This window comes from Malus sylvestris, chromosome 13, assembly GCF_916048215.2.
Source record: "Malus sylvestris chromosome 13, drMalSylv7.2, whole genome shotgun sequence".
Lineage (NCBI taxonomy): Eukaryota > Viridiplantae > Streptophyta > Magnoliopsida > Rosales > Rosaceae > Malus > Malus sylvestris.
In genome coordinates, this window is record NC_062272.1 from 6,569,672 (window position 1) to 6,589,200 (window position 19,529).

General features: G+C 37.5%; 2 protein-coding genes, 1 long non-coding RNA gene and 1 pseudogene across 4 annotated transcripts; 1 reads left to right on the forward strand and 3 right to left on the reverse strand.

Moving 5' to 3' along the window:
* Nucleotides 1-395: 395 nt before the first annotated feature.
* Nucleotides 396-12,123, reverse strand: LOC126596811 (lysM domain receptor-like kinase 3; annotated as a pseudogene).
* Nucleotides 5,017-6,923, reverse strand: LOC126597562 (uncharacterized). The gene is made up of 3 exons (XM_050264357.1): nt 6,803-6,923; nt 5,189-6,028; nt 5,017-5,078 (listed from the first exon to the last, which is right to left on the reverse strand). Exons 1-3 carry the CDS (start codon nt 6,819-6,821, stop codon nt 5,050-5,052), a joined length of 888 nt encoding a protein of 295 aa, XP_050120314.1. The 5' UTR covers nt 6,822-6,923; the 3' UTR covers nt 5,017-5,049.
* Nucleotides 12,124-14,074: 1,951 nt separating the features above from the next.
* LOC126597567 (uncharacterized) lies at nt 14,075-14,695 on the reverse strand. Its single transcript, XR_007614285.1, has 2 exons — nt 14,560-14,695; nt 14,075-14,449 (listed from the first exon to the last, which is right to left on the reverse strand). It is a non-coding gene; the product is annotated as an uncharacterized LOC126597567 (long non-coding RNA).
* Nucleotides 14,129-17,848, forward strand: LOC126597564 (peroxidase 5-like). 2 transcript variants are annotated; one of them, XM_050264361.1, is made up of 4 exons: nt 14,129-14,436; nt 14,599-14,767; nt 16,109-16,800; nt 16,958-17,848. In XM_050264361.1, exons 3-4 carry the CDS (start codon nt 16,555-16,557, stop codon nt 17,729-17,731), a joined length of 1,020 nt encoding a protein of 339 aa, XP_050120318.1. In that variant the 5' UTR covers nt 14,129-14,436; nt 14,599-14,767; nt 16,109-16,554; the 3' UTR covers nt 17,732-17,848. The 2 variants fall into 2 exon arrangements, with proteins under 2 accessions (XP_050120318.1, XP_050120319.1); XM_050264362.1 differs by lacking the exons at nt 14,129-14,436; nt 14,599-14,767 and having other exon boundaries at nt 15,851-16,800.
* Nucleotides 17,849-19,529: the final 1,681 nt, after the last annotated feature.

Consider the following 19,529-nt stretch of genomic DNA (forward strand, 5'->3'; position numbering starts at 1 on the left):
ATTACTTATGGAGAATCATTTTCATATGTTTAAAGCTGAAAATTTGATTATGTCTCACGTATAGTGTCTCATAAGGCCAACATGTGGATAGTCTTACACTATATCAAAATATGAACATTTAGTTCAAAATTAATTAAAAATAAACGAAAATTCTCATAATTCTTTAAATTATTTTACTAATTCTATTTTTCGACGTGAGATAAATGCTCTCAACAAATAAATTACAAATTGTTACGGGTTACAATAATAACATAAGATAGTTAAAAAGCTGCTATATTCGATCTGTTATAAAAGGGGGGAAAATACAACAAATCATCTGGAAAAAAAAATGACTTGATATTACATGAACTTTCACATAACACAAGAATCATCGATCATTTGGTTTAGGGTTTGGATCATCTTCCACTAAAATTAAATACACCACTGAAAACCTGGCTGTTGCCACATAGTGTTGCTTCCCACTTGATCGAAGATGTCGCAATCTGTGAGAGCATCACAACAATCTCCCTCATCTCTGGCCTCTCCACTGCTTCTTCACTCAAACACCATTCTGCAATTTCTGCCATCTGCAACAATAGTAGTGATTTGACTCTTTTGTTGTGTCAATGTGTGATTCGTCGGAATGACTCCTTAACTGTAAGGAGTCGAGCAATGTTTAAACATTAAAGACAAAGGAGCATGGACTGCGAATAAGTGTGTGTGAAATCATTAGAGCACCTTGAATATGTCCTCCATAGGATAGTTTCTTATGAGGTTTCCATCTGTGGCAGCCTCTAAAGCTGCTTCTGGATGATCATCCTGGAACACCTTTTTTATCCGATAAAATGTGCAGCAAATCAATCAAATTCAGATTGTTCTACTAGTGAGTGATATGCATTGGTCTTTTTGTTCAAGATTCGGTTGGAACTTACTACTGTAATTAAGGATTTCATCTTCCCAGGCTCTCGATTGTCACGGAAAAGTGCATGTTGCCCTGTGATCAGCTCTGCTAGTACACTCCAAATGCGAATACATCTGTTTTGTGAGTCATCTGTGTAAGAGTATAACTGACTGCATGTATAGAACCACATACATATATGAACATGCATACATGAGAGAAGTGAGTGCTTACCTGAGGAAGAACTCGACATTTCTGCAGAAGGATGAAAAGAGATCTTCTACACTCAGCAGCCTAAAGTTCCTGCTAGAATAGGGTTCGCACGTAATGGAATAATTACTGTGAGTGCAGGGACCTCCTAATATATAGCCAATCATCCTTGATATCAGGCCTATCAACTGATACCCGGATATTATTAGGGTTTCACAATAGTCCTACTTGCTGTTGAATTCTTTGTCAAAACGTGATAAGGTTTACCAATAATAGTTGCATATTAGGACTCTTAATCTCAGCCAAGTAATAGCTTAATCTTCTCCACGTGATAACCCATAACCGAAACATGGGTTAGAGTGAGAAACAGAAGTCGTTCTCCTTGACACTCACAAACTTACATTCTCCCACTTGAGTGTCCAAGAAGAACGACATTACTTTGATCGAGATTAAGGTGATCACTAGTCCATAGTAACTGCAAGTTTACCTTTAACAACGTGTCACTCATAGCTTTAAATACTGAACCATAAACACAGTATGTAATTCCTTCTACATGTGCGTTTTATCGTCACAAGCATTCAAACTATGAGCACTGTGTTGTTTGACAAAATTCAAAATACTTCAGGTTGATAAACAAAATTCAACTCCTGAACCGAGCCGCATGCTAACGCATGGCTCATATAATTTCAATAAGATAGTTATGAGCATAAAACATCATGAAAACATCCAATTAGCAAGAAACATAACGAAACAATGAGTGAGTTACTACTCCCACTTATTAACAGAACCAAGTGGAATATATTACTCCCACTCATCAATAGAATCAAAATCTTCTCGCATACCCATGTTGTGAACATGTTTCTTGAACACTCCCACTGGTAAGCCTTTATTCATTGGATCAGCTATCATGGCATTAGTTCCTATATGAACTATGTTGATCAGCCCTTTTCTGACTTCATCTCTTACATGCAAGTACTTAATATCCATTAGTCTGCAAGCAATGGATCTCTTGTTATTTCTGGAAAAGAAGACTGCAGCCTTGTTGTCACAAAAAATAGTGATAGGTCTTTCTATCGAGTCCACAACCTTTAGTCCCATAATAAAATTCCTTAACCAGATTGCTTGTTTGGTAGCAGTATAGCAACCAATAAACTCTGCCTCCATAGTTGAGGAAGCAATCACCTTTTGCTTGGAACTTTTCCACGAGATGGCACCATCAGCAAGAAGAAAAACATACCCACTTGTAGATTTTCTTTCATCCACACAGCCAGCTAAGTCTGAATCCGAGTATGCAACCATTTCCAACTGTTTAACTTGTCGATACACTAGTGCCAGGTTTCTAGTTTTCTTTAAATACCTTAGTACTTTCTTAGTTGCAGTCCAGTGAGTATTCCCAGGGTTAGATTGAAAACGCCCTAGGACACTGACTGCAAATCCCAGATCAGGCCTAGTGCAAACTTGGGCATACATGATGCTGCCAACAAGTGAAGCATAAGGCTTATCCTTCATCTTATTCTTTTCAAGATCATTTTTGGGACATTGATCAGTGCTTAGCTTATCCCCTTTTGCAATTGGAAGCTCGCCACCTGCACATTTCTCCATATTAAATCTTTTCAAGATTCTGTCAATATAAGTCTTCTGTGATAATCTTAGCATTCTCTTGGATCTATCTCTCTCTATTTCAATACCAAGAACAAAATGTGCCTCACCAAGATCTTTCATATCAAAACTCTCAGTCAACATGCCTTTGGTTGTGTGTAGAAGATTTGAATCGGAGCTAGCTAATAGAATATCGTCAACATATAGTACCAAGAATATAAATTTCGAGCCACTGACCTTGAGGTATATACAGTCATCAATTTTGTTTTCTTCAAAACCAAAAGCAGCAACAACTTGATCAAACTTAATGTACCATTGCCTGGATGATTGTTTTAAGCCATAGATAGATTTGTTGAGCCTGCAGACCATAGACTCCTTCCCTTCCTCCACAAAACCTGGTGGTTGAACCATTACTATTTCTTCGAACAAATCTCCATTAAGAAATGCGGACTTTACATCCATTTGATGTAATTCCAGGTTGAAATGAGCAGTTAAGGCCATAATCACCCTTAGAGAGTCTTTGGATGAAACTGGAGAGAAGGTTTCATTATAGTCAATGCCTTCTCTTTGTGTAAAACCCTTAGCTACGAGCCTAGCTTTATGTCGTTCAACCTTTCCCACTGCATTTCTTTTGGTTTTGAAAACCCACTTGCACCCAATGGGTTTGGCATTGCATGGAAGTGGCACCAACGTCCAAACTTTATTCTTTTCCATAGCTGCAAGTTCTTCGGCCATTGCAGCCTGCCATAATTCTGCTTTCGAGCTGTTGACAGCTTGATGAAATGTGATGGGATCGTCTTCATCCCCAATGTTGTATTCAGTCTCTTGTAAATAGACAAAATCTGGGAGAATCACAGGCTTTCTTTGCCTATTAGACTGTCGTAAGGGCAGCTGCACTTGATGTAGAGACTGATCAACATCGGGGTCAGGAATTTGTTGCTCAGGCACTGGTTGTTCAGTATCATAATTGTCCACCGGTGGCTGGGCAGGTTCTGGAATGAACGTGGTATCTTGTGATTGAGGGTTTGGAAGAACAACTGGAAGGGAATACAAGCTTCCTTGGTCAACAAGCAACGGTGCATGCATGGTTGCTGAAGCTTGATCACAATCATCTCCAATCGCTTCAAAATATGTGTTGTTATGTTGCACAATACCTTCTTCTAAATCCTCAATGAACTTTGCATTGTTGGTTTCTTGTATTCTAGTGTGGGAATCCGAACAATAGAATTTGAAGCCTTTAGACTTCTCAGCATAGCCAATGAATCTGCAACTTACAGTTCGAGGATCTAATTTTCTTTCTTGAGGGTTGTAAAACCGAGCCTCAGCCCTACATCCCCAGACATGGAAATGGTTGAAGCTTGGCTTCCTACCTGTCCAAGCTTCGAAGGGTACAACTTGGACAGATTTGCTTGGGACTCTATTCAGTGTATAGTTGGCTGTTTTGAGTGCTTCTCCCCAGAGAAAAATTGGAAGTTTGGACCTTGAAAACATGGATCGAACCATGTCTTTCAGCGTCCTATTTTTCCGTTCTGCCACGCCGTTTTGATGCGGAGTGCCTGGAGTAGTATACTGTGCAACGATTCCTGATGCTTCAAGATATTGTGCAAAGGCTCCATTGTGTTGTCCAGTCTCTGTAAACCTGCCAAAATACTCACCACCCCTATCCGATCTCACAATTTTAATATTCTTCTCAAGTTGTTTTTCAACCTCATGTTTATATATTTTAAAACAGTCAAGAACAGAAGACTTTTCAGCTATGAGAAAAATATAATAGTATCTTGAAAAATCGTCAATAAAAGTGACAAAATATGAGTTACCACAGATGGTTTTATTTGGAAAAGGGCCACAAACATCGGTGTGTATTATTTCTAAAAGCTGGTTACTTCTTGTGGATCCTAATTTTCTGGTATTGGTCATTTTCCCTTTAAAACAGTCGATACAAGTAGGTAAACTTCCATAATCAAGTTTTGGTATAAGATTTTGTTTTGATAAAATCACAAGTATTTCTTTGGATATGTGACCGAGTCTTTTATGCCAAAGAGTGGGAGAATCATCACTTTGAAATAATCTTTTGGAACCAATGTGACAGACAGTAAAACATTCATGTAAATAATCACATTGAAGCTGCCACATATCAACTTGAAGAGAAGCATATCCGAGCAAGGTATCCAATTTATTTGAATGAAAAAATCTTACACTTTCATTGTCACCAACAAAAGTATAACCTGATTTGACTAACTTAGAAGCTGAAATCAAATTCCTTCTCATAGAAGGTACATAGAGTAGAAAGCTTTAATGAAACACTGCCAATGGACTCGACTGCTACCTTGCTCTCATTCCCAACGAAAACATTGTAAATCTCATTATTTTTCTCCTTTAGTTTTGAGAAGCCCTGCAAGGTATTCGTAATGTGAATTGAACAGCCAGTATCAAACCACCAACTAAAAGGAGGAACATAAATCAAGTTGGACTCGAAACAAACAAAAACATTTATTTCATTACCTTTCTTAACCAGCCAGTTTTTAAAACCAGTGCAATCTTTCCTTAGATGGCCGACTTCTTTGCAGAAATAACAAGGCTTAGGAGCTTCAGTTGTGACTTTAAATTTTTGAGATCGTTTAAGAGGGTTAGTATTTTTAAAAGAAGAAAAGGTTGAATTTTTCTTCTGCTTACCAGCAGTCATAGATGACTGATCAACAGCCACATGTTTGCCCTTTGCATTGTGAACAAAGTTCACAGTCTCCATTTTATCAGTTGACAGCCTCAACTCTTCCTGTGCACACATGGAAATTAAGTCATCAATATCCCAGGTTGCTTTCTGAGTGTTGTACGACACCTTTAGCTGGCCATACTGTGCAGGCAAGGAATTTAGTGCCATATGCACCAAAAACTGGTCTGTCAATGGATGCTCCAGTTCTTTCAGCTTTTGTGCGATGTCTGACATTTTCAGAATGTGTTCTCTCACACTCCCAACACCGTCGAACTTCATGGATGTCAATTTCGTGAGAAAATTTCCAGTTTCAGCTTTTTCAGATTCCTTGAACTTGTTCCCTATGGCGTCAAAGAATGTTTTTGCACTGTCACTCTTTGGAATGCCACCTTTCACGCTGCTTGTCATGGACCTTTTCATAATCATAAGGGCCATCCTGTTTGCCTTCTCCCATTGAGCAGACTTCGACTTTTGTTCTGCTGTGCTTTCAACAGTCAGTGCAGCAGGCTTGTCCTCCCTTAGAGCCAAGTCAAAATCCATCATGCCAAGGGCTATCTCCAAGTCCTCTTTCCATTTCTTGTAATTGGAACCCGTTAGGGTTTCAATGTTAGAGAAGTTGAGAGAAGTCATGGCTGCATCAACCATAATTATATGTTACTTGTTCTCATAAGCTCATCATTAAGAGTCCAAAATATGAACAATTAATGGCATCGTAAAACATATAATACCAGTCACATCTTTAGATCGAAAACTGATTATATTAGGATTTGCACAATTGAAATACAAGGTTTCACATTCGCTAGGCAATTTTAACACTTTTGAGTAGATAAAATTGCTTGGATCATGATTGTGCATTTCACTTATACACCAATTAAACATGACTGAATATAAGAATTCTTTAGAATTATCTCAAAATATATTCACCATCAGTTTAATCATTATGTTCAGCATGAACAGATACTAGAATACATGATTCAAACACTTTTGAGTCGAAATTGATCATGATTCACAAAATGGTTTGTATGTAAAGTCATTAGTGATAGTAACCTTTAGTTCTTCAAGTACCGGAGATTCTTCTTCATTTTCTGAGGAAGGAATTTTGCAGAACATACATATATATATATATATATATATATATATATATATGTTTATGTGTGCGTCTATGTATAAGTGAAACATGGATGCGAGTTGAATAGACTAACATACAATGATAATCATCAATAAAACATCAGTTTCAATATGCGGAAGACTTTTATCAGGATCACAACTTGTTTAATCAGGGTCTTGCGTAAGGATTCTAAACATGACAGTGAGGCTCTGATACCACATGTAAGAGTATAACTGACTGCATGTATAGAACCACATACATATATGAACATGCATACATGAGAGAAGTGAGTGCTTACCTGAGGAAGAACTCGACATTTCTGCAGAAGGATGAAAAGAGATCTTCTACACTCAGCAGCCTAAAGTTCCTGCTAGAATAGGGTTCGCACGTAATGGAATAATTACTGTGAGTGCAGGGACCTCCTAATATATAGCCAATCATCCTTGATATCAGGCCTATCAACTAATACCTGGATATTATTAGGGTTTCACAATAGTCCTACTTGCTGTTGAATTCTTTGTCAAAACGTGATAAGGTTTACCAATAATAGTTGCATATGAGGACTCTTAATCTCAGCCAAGTAATAGCTTAATCTTCTCCACGTGATAACCCATAACCGAAACATGGGTTAGAGTGAGAAACAGAAGTCGTTCTCCTTGACACTCACAAACTTACAATCTGGAGTTCCTTCACGGATCTTTCATAAACACAGACACAGTCAGATATACGAAAAACTGGGACAAGCTTTGCTTCCTTGTGAAGGTAAACCCTAATGAAACTTACTCTGGGGGAAGATAACCCGGTGTTCCAACCAACCGTGTCGCTATAACATCTTCTTCATTTGTTCTTCCAACAAGCTTTGCCAAACCAAAATCTGCTACCTACAGAAAATGGATTTTTAAGCTACTAATTAAAATCATGAAGTAATCATCTAATAATTCAGTGAACTTCAATAAAAATGGATGGATTCATATTTTAGGTATACCTTTGCTCTGAGCCCCTCGTCGAGTGGAATGTTACTCGTCTTTATATCACGGTGCACATATTGCGCTTTTGTGTGTTCATGAATGTATTCAATACCTTTTGCAGTGTCCAGTGCAATTTGTGTTCTTGCAGTCCAAGTAAGTGGCTGGTGACCTGGTTTAATATGTTTGGTTAGCTGCAAATCATTTATCGGCAGTTCAATTAAATATCCCCGTGTGAACGCTTCACTAAAGATATGTGCGTGCAATGGTTCAAGTACCTTTCAGTAGCAGATTGTGAAGATGTTCGCTCAGCAATCCATTCTGGACATACTCATAGACCAGGTAGAGGTGGTCATCTCCAGTGGCATACCCCAAAAGTTCCACCTAAAACAGATATATTTACACAAGTGATTCATGTACTCGAAGCACTTTTTTCGCACCATGTTAGAGGTCAACTTATTCAGAAATGATCAATCACTCACGACATTAATGTGATGGATCTTGCATAAGACCTTTAGCTCTGCAAAGAATTCTTTGGTACTATTAGACCTCGTCTTCTTTATGGCAACCTCCTGAAAGTTGAATATATATAGCTTAGTTTCATAACATTTTTCGGGTAGAAATGGAGAAAACATGTGGGGTTCCTGCCATATACCTTCTTCCTTATTACTCCAAAGAACACGCTACCATATCCACTGACACGCCCCGATCCCGATATTCTCCGAATACCAGGATAAGCACATGTTGGCCGACACCCGAGGGTGACGAAAGCCATTTGTTGAGTGTAAATGCTAAGAATAAGGAATAGATAAGACTTATAAATATAAAAGAATCAAGAATATGCATTTAATGAACATGTTCAGAGCATACGACTAACTAGAACATCGAAAGAAATAATATAAAATTTAATGAAACAAAGGATGGGTCCTGCACCGAGAGGACTCGAAGATGTCAATGCGGAAGTGTCTGGATGCTGGGATTGTATGTCTCGATTCTAAGTTCTGAAGGGGGCGCAAAACAAATATGAGTGGACAAATTTGATATATACATAGTAAAACAGTTATCAACGTAATAACCCCAGGTTTTATGAAAACACATATATATCATGATAAACATCGGTTTTCCGAAACCTAGCATGCCGTGCAATATCTCAAATCATAACTTTTATATATAATAATCACTATTGAATTGTTCGATAACCCCTAGGCCCCATGCTGGCTCCCCATCTCTGAGCAGACAGTCAGAGGAAAATACACTTCAGGCCCCATGTCAGCTCCCCGTCCCTGTGCTAAATAGCCAGAGGAAACACACTCCAGGCCCTATGCCAACACCAAACCGTCGCCCGGGACGGACCGGAATCTATCCCTACGTCCCGTAGCGGAAATGACCATTAGGTAAGTACAAAACCATTGAACATATATATATTGAAAAACAACTTTGTAGTATAAAGTCATCCATCATCTATACTATAAAGAAGTGTTCGAAACATATTCTAAATATCATATCGTCATCCATCAGATATTCTATAAGAACACGGGTTATAGGAAAAATAGTAATAATTCAAACTAGCCTCAATAAGTATGTTATCTCAAAGCGTTTCATAGAACATAATAATCAAATCATGCTTTTCATATATGCATTTCTACTATCAAAACATGTATTTTTAGAAGGGGTCCACTCACAGATACTTGGCCGCCGAAGAGCCACGCAAACTAGTAACCACGGAAACGTCACAAATATTGCCCCTAAGCACATAAAGGGTTCAATTAATAAAACTATTTAATAGCAATTGAATATGGGAAAACGGATGTCGAAAACGGATAAGAACATCGAATTACCCTAAGAATAAGAAGGGTCCCAGTTAAATTTCGTAAAAGCTAATAGAATATTTCGTGCCCTGACGGAATATTCTCTGATAGAATATTCCCAAACGAAATATTCCACAAAAGGATTTGAGCCGGCTAGGGTTTAGGGTTGGAAAGATTAAAGGGTTTAGGCTTAGAGCTTTAGGGTCTAGGATTGGACTTAGGGGTTTAGGGTTTTAGATAAGGCCCAAAGGCCTTGGTTTAAATAAATACAATAAAAAAAATTTAAAATAAAGGGGTTTGGGTTTAAACGGGCCTAAGCCCTGGGTTTGGCACGGCCCAAAGGGCCTGGGTTGAGGGTGGTTTTCAGGCCACCCTTTGGCCGGTTTGGTGGTTGATTTTCCACAGCTCATAACTTCTTCGTTACGTATCAAAATCAAGTGATCCAAACATGAAAGTTGTAGTACTCGACGAGATGAAGAGATTGATACCTGCATGCTGGCCAACTCGCCGTGGTTTGGCAGGAAAACGCCTCGAAAGGGGCGGTGCTCGTTGGAAAACTGGGTTTTGGCTGAAGGTTTTGGGAATTTTCAAAGCTACATAACTTCTTCGTTACTTAACCAAATTGAGTGATTCAAAGCCAAAATGTAGCTAGAAATGTGGAGAAGAGAATCATACTAAGTGGGGACCGATTGGTAGCCGGAGTTGACCGAAAAATGGCCTGAAATATGGCCAAACGACCATGGTTTATCGCTGGAATCTGGGTTTAGCTCCTCCTAGGTGTTTCTTCATAATTTGACATCCAGAACACATCAATGTGGTTAGAAACGAAACATGGGAACCAAAGGGGAAAGTTTAAAAGGTCTTCGAAGCTCACCTACAATGAAGCAAGTCGGGGAGACAGTGAACAGTGGCTCCGCCACTATCAAGCTTCAGGGTCATCAGTCTGAGCTTCGTGGTAACAAGGCCCAGATGGTGGTGAGTGGTTGCTGTCTGGGTGTACATATGTTTGTGTGTGTGTGTGGAGCTCGGGCAGAAGGAAGGAGAGAGTGCTGAGAGAGTTGAGAGAAGAAAGAGGGAAAGAGAGAAGGAGAGAAAGAGTGAGACCGGGAGAGAGAGATGGAAGGCTTGGGTCGGGGACAACAAACAAAAGTGGGCCCCTTGGCACACCTATTAAGACCAAAAAAAAATATTTAAAAGCAAGATAAATTCAAACTTAGTGAAAATACAATTTAAATTAGGGATGGGTGTAACATCCACCCTCTCCGATTTTCTTAGTTTCATTGAAGTAACCAGTAGCCTCCTCAATCTCCTCAATCTCCTCAAGGCTAAATATGACCGGTCCGTCTGATTCAAAAACTGCCCCATCTATGAAATCAACAATATGGATTTACCGTCATGAGCAGAAATTTCTCTCTTTTCAGGCATATTAACTTGCACAAATTATTACATTAGAGATGCTGCTGGAGTTTCATCTGACCTTCCATGTTTTCTTTATGAGGCAACTGATTATGCAACGAAAAGGATCGGTGAAGAGCCAAGCTTTTCGATACAGCTTTATCTGGAACTTCCACATTTTGTTCCCGTTTTCTTCTCAGATAAAGGATGAAGATCAATGTGCTGACTGAAAGCAATGTCACAGCTAATAAAATTGCAATCAATATTGACCGCTTGTGTCTGAATCCTGATGACCAAAACAAGGGCAACGGTCGATCAACTCCGACAGAAGCTAAACTGTGAATTTTCTAAAATTTTGTGTAAACTTGTGTGTAGGATTACATCAATCGGCAGTGGAAGATTAAAGGAAAATAACTATCAATCCTTGTACATATGAAATATATATGATTTTTAGTAAATTTCGATTTGATTTTGATTCCACGTCAGAAACCCGACAAACTAAAATATGACATATAATGCGTGGTTCCACGGTCCACCACTACTAATTGCATTGAAGCCTTTTGTATAAAATTCTGCACCTGCTCGTATGTGCAGGTGGTTAAGTTGGGGACAGGCCGTCTCTCCTACATCTTAACACACAGAAAAATTGATTCTTTACTTGTTTCAAACAGTGGACAGGGATTCTTAGATATTTCAGACAAATGAAATCAACTCATGAAATCTCATACAGAGGTCTCACCTGGCCTTGATGTTCTAAATCCATTCTTTTCCACGGGGACAAACAGCACACAACCCACAACTATGAACGAAGGATTTTCTGTCGTATTTTTATTCATATCTTCGATGTTTTTGATCTTCGCAGACAGCAGTGTGCCAATATCCGACACTGTATCAAGCTCCTGAACTGTATATGTCACCGCAATCTGAGACTGGCTCTGTACGCAACCGCACGGGATATGGATGGGAAAATCGGCATCTACTTTAAACTTCGGTAGCTCTTCTTTGACAAAGGCTGCCCACTGTAAATCTGCGTTGAGACATCATAAAATGTGTCATACGGTTTCACCTTGTAGGTTGTGTCATAGAAATATCCAACAGTGCCGGATACGTTCTGGCAAGAACAAGGCACACTTATGTGGGTATCTCGTTTCTTCTTGTACTTTATAGGTCTGATTTTGGATGGATAGACGGTGTACAAAGTTGCGATTTCTTTTATCTTCAGATCGATGTTGATGTGGTAGAGTGAGGCGTTACATGTCATGATTTCCACAAAGCAGTTCATAGGGGTTAAGGAGAGCAGATTTGATGGATGCATCCGCGGCGAAAACTGCAGGAAATAGAGTCAGAAATAGGGAGAAGAACGTGCAAGGAAGAAGGAGGTGAGGTGAGGCATGGCTATGGGATGGGCGGACTGTCAAAAGATTTCAGAGACCAACTAACCTAACCCACATCTACAAATTGTTTCTAAATCCTAATGAGAGATATGATTTGACGGTTCAAGATTAAGTATCGATGGATATAGATAGATAAAACTAGTGTGTGTGTTCAGTGTAACATACCATGTAGTATACTATTTATAAAAATTGTGAGCCAGTAGCTCATGCACAGTAAGGAAATATTAGAGAGCTTTGCTTTTGCCGTTTGTAGAGCGTGCTTGGCCGTTTGGATTTTGGATTTTCTTTCTTTGTTTCTAATTAACGGAACGGCCGTCCCTTTGGTCTGGATTATGGAAACAGAATATTCTTCGTGAGCAGCTAAATATATGCTTATGTTTTAATCTTGTTACTAATCAGAATTATATACCTTCAGAACTCTGCTAAGAGCTAGCTAAGCACTGGTGCGTCCTTTTCCTTCTACCTTAATCTGGTGTCGTTCGACTGGGAATTTCCTCGTATAGGCAGCGATACGGAACATTATTATACGTGAGAAAGAAAAGGAAAAGTTTCATCAGGTTGCAACGAAGAGCGAATTAACGTATAATTGGTTAGAGTAAGTAACGATGGAGTTAGGCATTAGCTCGTGGGAGCTATGTTCCGGCTAAGAAAAACCTATTTAGAGACTTTGATGCAAGAAAGTCAATACGACTTTGGGAAGGACGAGAGGGGACGAAGCAGGCTATAATCTATTACATTGGAGCATGCTAAGGTGTTCCAATTTCCAGAGTTGACCTAAGTCACAATCATAGATTAATAAATAAATAAAGGGATAATTTGATTGCGGTCCCTAATCTTTAACATTTTTTGATTAAAACCTTAATAGTATTCAAAGTTTGATCAAGGTCCCTTGACTTTGTACACCTCATTATATTACTATTAATATTTATATTCTTATAGTTTTGCAATTAATTGTTTGATATTTTATGAGATTTATAATCCTATAAATTTAAAATCCTTCATTATAATACTATTAGAAACGGTTATAATAAAAAAAAATTCAAACATTTTAATTGAATAAATGGATAAAAATTATGTAAAAATAAGAAATAATAAATGGCAAAAGAATGTATCCATAGTGTTAAAAAAATTGGTACATTTTACAAAAAAATTGGTACATTTCACATATAACAAAGTGGTACATTAATAAAGAAGAATGGATACATCATAAATAAATTAGGGTACAAATAAAAGATTAAAAATTATGAGTACAAATGAATTTTTAAAAATATAGGTGCTAAAAGAAATTAATAAATGGGTACAAAATAAAACTAAAAAGAAAATACTACAAATTTAAAAAAAAAAATTTGCAAATTAAAAGTGGGTACAAACTAAAAATATAAATATATGGTACAAAGTTTAGGCATAAAACATAAATATACCATATGTAATTTTTCTATCATTGATTAAATATACAATGTCACGTGATGGTATACACATGGGTACAAACACAAATAAAACTTTAAAAAATATGGGCACAAAAAGAAACTAATATATGGGTACAAATTAAAAATGAAAAGAAAATTGGTACAAATTAAAAAAATATTTGCAAATTAAAAATTGGTACAAACTAAAAATAAAAATATATGATAAAAAATTTAGCCATAAATATAAATATACTAATTGTAACATTTTTAACACTAAAGGAATATATTTAAAAATAAAAATATTTTATTATTCAAATAATTAATGATGTTATTAATACCAAGGACCTTGATCAAAAATTGAAAGTGAATAGGATTTTAATCAATGGAGTAACAAAAAGAAGGATGTGAACCTAATTTTCCCTAAATAAAAGATGGGAAATTTAGTTTAGTTAAGTTGGCTAGAGCAGTGTACTTCTCTCTCCATACTCACATTATAATTTTGATCCCGTAATATTTATATTAGGTTATTTTTTTTAATGTCACTTGAATCATAAAAGAAAAACAAAGAGTAGCACAATAGAGACGCTCTTTCTAAAAATAAGTTAGTTTTAACTTTAACATAGAAAATAAGGAAACTTGTGAAACAAGTATACAATAAGAAAATAGAAAGAAATCGACTTGTTGACTAATTATAAGAAAATATCAAATACCCTAGACATTTGCTATTTTCCCGCCAAAGTTAGAAAACCTTTGCTACTTTTGGACTTTGCTGCCACTCTTGTGACCGGCAAGGGGGCAATAGAAGAAGCAGAGGTGGAAAACAAAGGGAGTTCCAGAGATCGAAAACATTCCGAAAATTCTTTTTTCGGCGAGTAGATATTTTTGTTCTTAGTTTTGGGAGGTTGAAAATAAGCAAAATGCATCCTCTCGCCAAGGAAGGCAGGCAACCATTCACGATTCACTGGTACGTAGTTCTGCTGTGGCATTTGAAATTAAGAAAAGCATTAGCCAGTAATCGCCATTAACCGTATTAATTAACACAAAGACATTATCCGTCGTGTAATGATCAATGCGACAATCTTCTCACCTTATGCATCATCATGGTCATCTTCGTCGTTCCTTGTAGAGATGCAGCTGGAAAAGGCCTCGGAACGGCTTTACATCTAGGGTATTACAATCGAGGTTGCCCGAAAGTGGAGCAAATTGTGGCCGAAATCGTGTCCAAGACTCACCAGCAAGATTCAAAGCTCCATGGAGCCCTCATTCGCCTCTTTTCCCATGATTGCTTTGTCAAGGTACGTATAGCAATGTACTATTTATATCATCTAAACTAACGTGCAACACATCTCTCTAATAGAGATGAGGTCCACCTACATTGAAGCCTACATGCTCGATTCTCGTACATTGAGGCCCACATGTTTAATTTTCTAGATTAGTCTAACTGTTGCTTTTCAATACAGTTTTATCTGGAACTTCCACATTTTGTTTCGATTTTCTTCTCCGATAAGGGTTAAGGATCAACGTGTTGATTAAAATCAATTACACAGCTAATAAAATGGCAATCAATATTGACCACTTGAGTCTGAATCTTGGACTCGAAGATTTGCTAAGGCCATGATCAAGATGGGAAAATAAATGTTCTCACTCAGAGATGATGGAGAGATAAGGAAAAGGAAAAATTAGTATCCGGTCCCTAATTCTTACTGTTCATTGACTAAGACCTTATTAGTTCTCAAATTTTGATTCAAGTCCCTAGCATTAATGTGATAATGAATTTACATGTTTATTATATAATTTTTAATATAAAAATTAGTAATTAATTTAGGGTTTAATACTCACACCTCTATTAAACTTCTAATTAATTTTCAATTCAAACATTTCCAAAATAATACTAAATTAAATTAAATTAAGTTTGTACCTATTAGTTTTTTTTTAAATATATATAAAAAGATTCTCAATTTTTTAATCTTAAATGTACCCATTCATATAATTTTTCAATTTTTTTAATCTTAAATGTACCCATTCTCAAATATATCAATTTGTTATATTTAAAATGTACCCTTTTTTTTAATATAAAATCCTTTCAAATTTTTTAATCCATGTTTAAACTTATATGGATACATTCTTTTTCGTTGATTTGAGAATGTATCCATGTTTTGGTACAATAACTTTTTTTTGTTAATTTTGGTTAATGTACCCATACATATATGTACACACACAATATAATAGAGGGTATAATTTATATTTTATTATTTTTAATCTCATAAATTATGGGTTTTATTTAAAATCTCATTAATATAAACAATTACAAATTTCAATTTTTTATTTTTAATTTAAAAAATATAGTAACTTACATTATTACATCAATGTCAGGGACCTCAATAAAAAACTAAAAACTAACAAGGTTTCAATCAAAGAATATTGATAGTTAGGGACCGCATCCAAAGTGTCCCTAAAGAAAAACTGTAGAACCCTTTAACTAACATTACGATCAATTAGCTTTGTGTAAAAAACAATTGCAAATATATATCCATGTAGTGTATTGAATCCACTCATATTAACGATTGTATATACATATAATATAGAAGAGCCTAACAAATTGTGAAAAAATAACTTTGACCATAATAAACATTCAGGAGCGGGATTGACTTTAGGGTTTTACCGGAAAAAACCATGTTTCTAGACTATTGCAATTTTAACCACCAACAACGAGGCAAAACAGAGGCAAACCTAATTTACTCAGTTGTGTGAAATCATGGAAACTACCAAAACCCCTACCCACGCGGTTTGTGCATTGTATATAATCACAACCCCGTACCATGTATCCGTCGTGGTTGTGGCAAAAAAGAGAAAGAGAAAAAAAAAGGTAACTTTAACGAAAAGTACCCGGTACTGTTCACTTTAACGAAAAACCACATTTTTACACTAAAAAGTCAATCTTGGTACTATTCACTTTACCCTTTATTTTGTCCTTATCATTAAAACTCAAAGTTTTCAAGCCCTTTTCATTAGTTTTCCTAAAAAACAATTCTAGCTAAGGCTGTGGCATTGCAAGTCACAAGCAGTCATCGATCCTTCTACCATGGAGATAGGCCCTCGTTTAATTACAGCGGCGGTTTTTGCCGTCACCTTGTGTTCCATGATCACTGTTCCTTGTTCGGCAGATGAAGTGAACAACCCGGGGAATGGGTTGCATGTGGGATTTTACGATCGGAAATGTCCCAATTTGGAGCAAATTGTGACTGACGTTGTGGCCAAGGCTGTAGAGACGGACCAAAAGCTTCCTGCTGGCCTCATTCGCCTCTTTTTCCACGATTGCTTTGTGAAGGTATGTGCTTTTTGCGATACAACATAACGCTGCTTGATTTCTTACATGTAATGAACCATTTTCGTCACCTGCAAATTACAATTTTGATTTGTTTGTGATGAAGAATTACTTCTCTAAGATTATTCGTTGATAACAATATTTACTCATGAATGTATAGGGATGCGATGCATCAATTCTGTTGGATTCAACGCCCTCTAACGAGCCCGTAGAGATGCAATCACCGGCCAACGGTGGAATCCGAGGTATCGAAGTCATTGAAGAGATCAAGGCTAGGCTAGAGCAGGAATGCCCGGAAACCGTCTCCTGTGCCGACATACTAGCCTTTGCCACACGGGAAGCTGTGGCTTTCTCCGGTTTACCCCGTCACCAAGTCCCCACTGGACGCCGCGACAGCCGCACTTCCCGTGCCTCCGACGTCATTCTTCCTTCTCCCGCCACACCAATGGACGAGATCATAGACTTCTTCTCCAGAAGAAACTTGACCCCAGAGGAAATGGTCGTCTTGTTTGGCGCGCACTCCATCGGCACCGTCCACTGCAGCTTCTTCGACTATAGGCTGTACAATTTCGCACCAGGTCAGCCGCAAGATCCTTCACTAAACCCAGTGTTTGCGGCTGACCTGGCTCAACAGTGCCCTGCACCCAACACATTGCAGGGTGAGGAGGCTGAAAACAAGGTTGTTGACTTAGATACTACACCGCTTGTCCTGGACAATCACTACTACATGAACCTGATAGAGGGGAGAGCATTGATGCAATCGGATCAGGCTCTGGCGACCAATCCTCGCACCGGCGCGGAGGTGGCGAAACTGGCTATTAGGTCTGATTCTTGGGCTCGGCAATTTGTTAGGGCCATAATTAAGATGGGGAGAATCAACGTTCTCACTGGGGATGCAGGAGAGATAAGAAAAAATTGTCGGAACTTTAACTAACTCTTAACTAACTAAGATCACATATTTCAGCTCTTAATTTTTAAACACCAATTGTGGATTGGCCTGGGGGAAGCTTGTTGTATGTTTATAATGTAAATCTTAAAACAATTAAGCCAAGATCATCGAACTTCATGATTTTCACATACAAATACAATGTGGAAATACATTAAACAACCAAGCGTACCTTGATCCATCACAACGAACGCTATGAGATCCCAAACGGATTCTGTCAGCAGCGGAGGAAATAGGTGTTCTCTCTCTTGCCTCTATTTGCACATGAAAACCCTAATCATGTTTTTTCTATCAAGTGCATATTAGATGAGTATATGCAATATATATAAGTGAGGCAGAGAGAGGATCCGTTTCTATTTAAAGTCCATAATCAATTACCACCCATCACAGTAATTCAATAGGAAACATTTCTCATAATTTGACTAATAGTATTATTTACAAATAATAATATCCGTTAAACCCTACATATTATATGGACCGTGTCATATGGACCACTTTAGAATATTAAAATATTCTTACTTATAACAATTAATGTACTTGTTAAATGAGCAATTTGTTGATTGATTTTTCGGTGTAATCATTGTGAAACAAAACGTGAGATTACCAATTCATTTATGTTACAAATGTGTATCTACCATGTATCACTCAAATAAAAAAGGAGTTAGTTTAACATACAAAATAAGGAAACTTGTGTAACAAGTAAACAACAAGAAAATAGAAAGCAATCGACTTGTGAACATTTGTTAACTAATTACAGGAAAATATTCCAACAAAAAAAATTAAAATATTTGAGCCCTAAACATTTGCCATATTCCGAAATTTTTTTTTTTTTTGGTGAGTCGATATTTTTGTTCTCAGTTTTGGGCAGTTTAAAATAAGCAAAATTCCTACTTCTCACTCCAGCATCCTCTGACCGAGGAAGAAAAGCAACCATTAACCGCATTAATTAACGAACACATACACATTATGCTTCGTGTAATGGTCAACGCAATGTACAATCTTCTTCACCTTATGCATCATCATCGTTCCTTGTACAGAGGCAGCTGGAAAAGGCCTCGGGAAAGGCTCAAATGTAGGGTTTTACAATCGCAGATGCCCGATTGTGGAGCAAATTATGGCTGACATCGTGTCCAAGGCTCACCAGTAAGATCCAAAGCTCCCCCGTGGGCTCTTTATTCAAGGCTAACCAGCATCCTTAGTGGGTTTTTTTTTTATTCATTGGATGACCTGGAAACTTTACAGGCGTCTCTTTTGGCAACCCTCTTCGCTTAGAGACTTGGGGAACTCTCATTATATGCTACTACACTTCGGTACTTAGAAGTTTTGTGATTACTTAGTGACTTGGATTTGTCAAGTCCCCAACCGAGATTTCCTCACTCGGGAACTGAGGGGAGCATTGTTTGTCCTATACTTGACCAATTCTGAAATTACAAAGCATCGGTCAACGTCATACCTTCAAGAACCCACTGAGGGGTTCATGCTAAGGCACCCCTACCGAAGCATAAGAATTTCCCTCCAACGAAGAGGTCAATCACAGCACGACACATGTTAATGTCAGAATAAAGCTCACAACATCCCACATCGACTGCGGACAAAAGTTGGAGACTCTCCTCAACTATAAAAGAAGACCATTCTCCTACAATTAATCCCTAATGTCATTATTGTACTTAAACTAGTCATTAGAACTCACCAAGGATGATTATGTATTAACCTATGTATTTGTGTAAACTCTTCACTATTAATGAGAACTCCTCTACTCTAGGGTGAACCACATGCATCTTGCGTT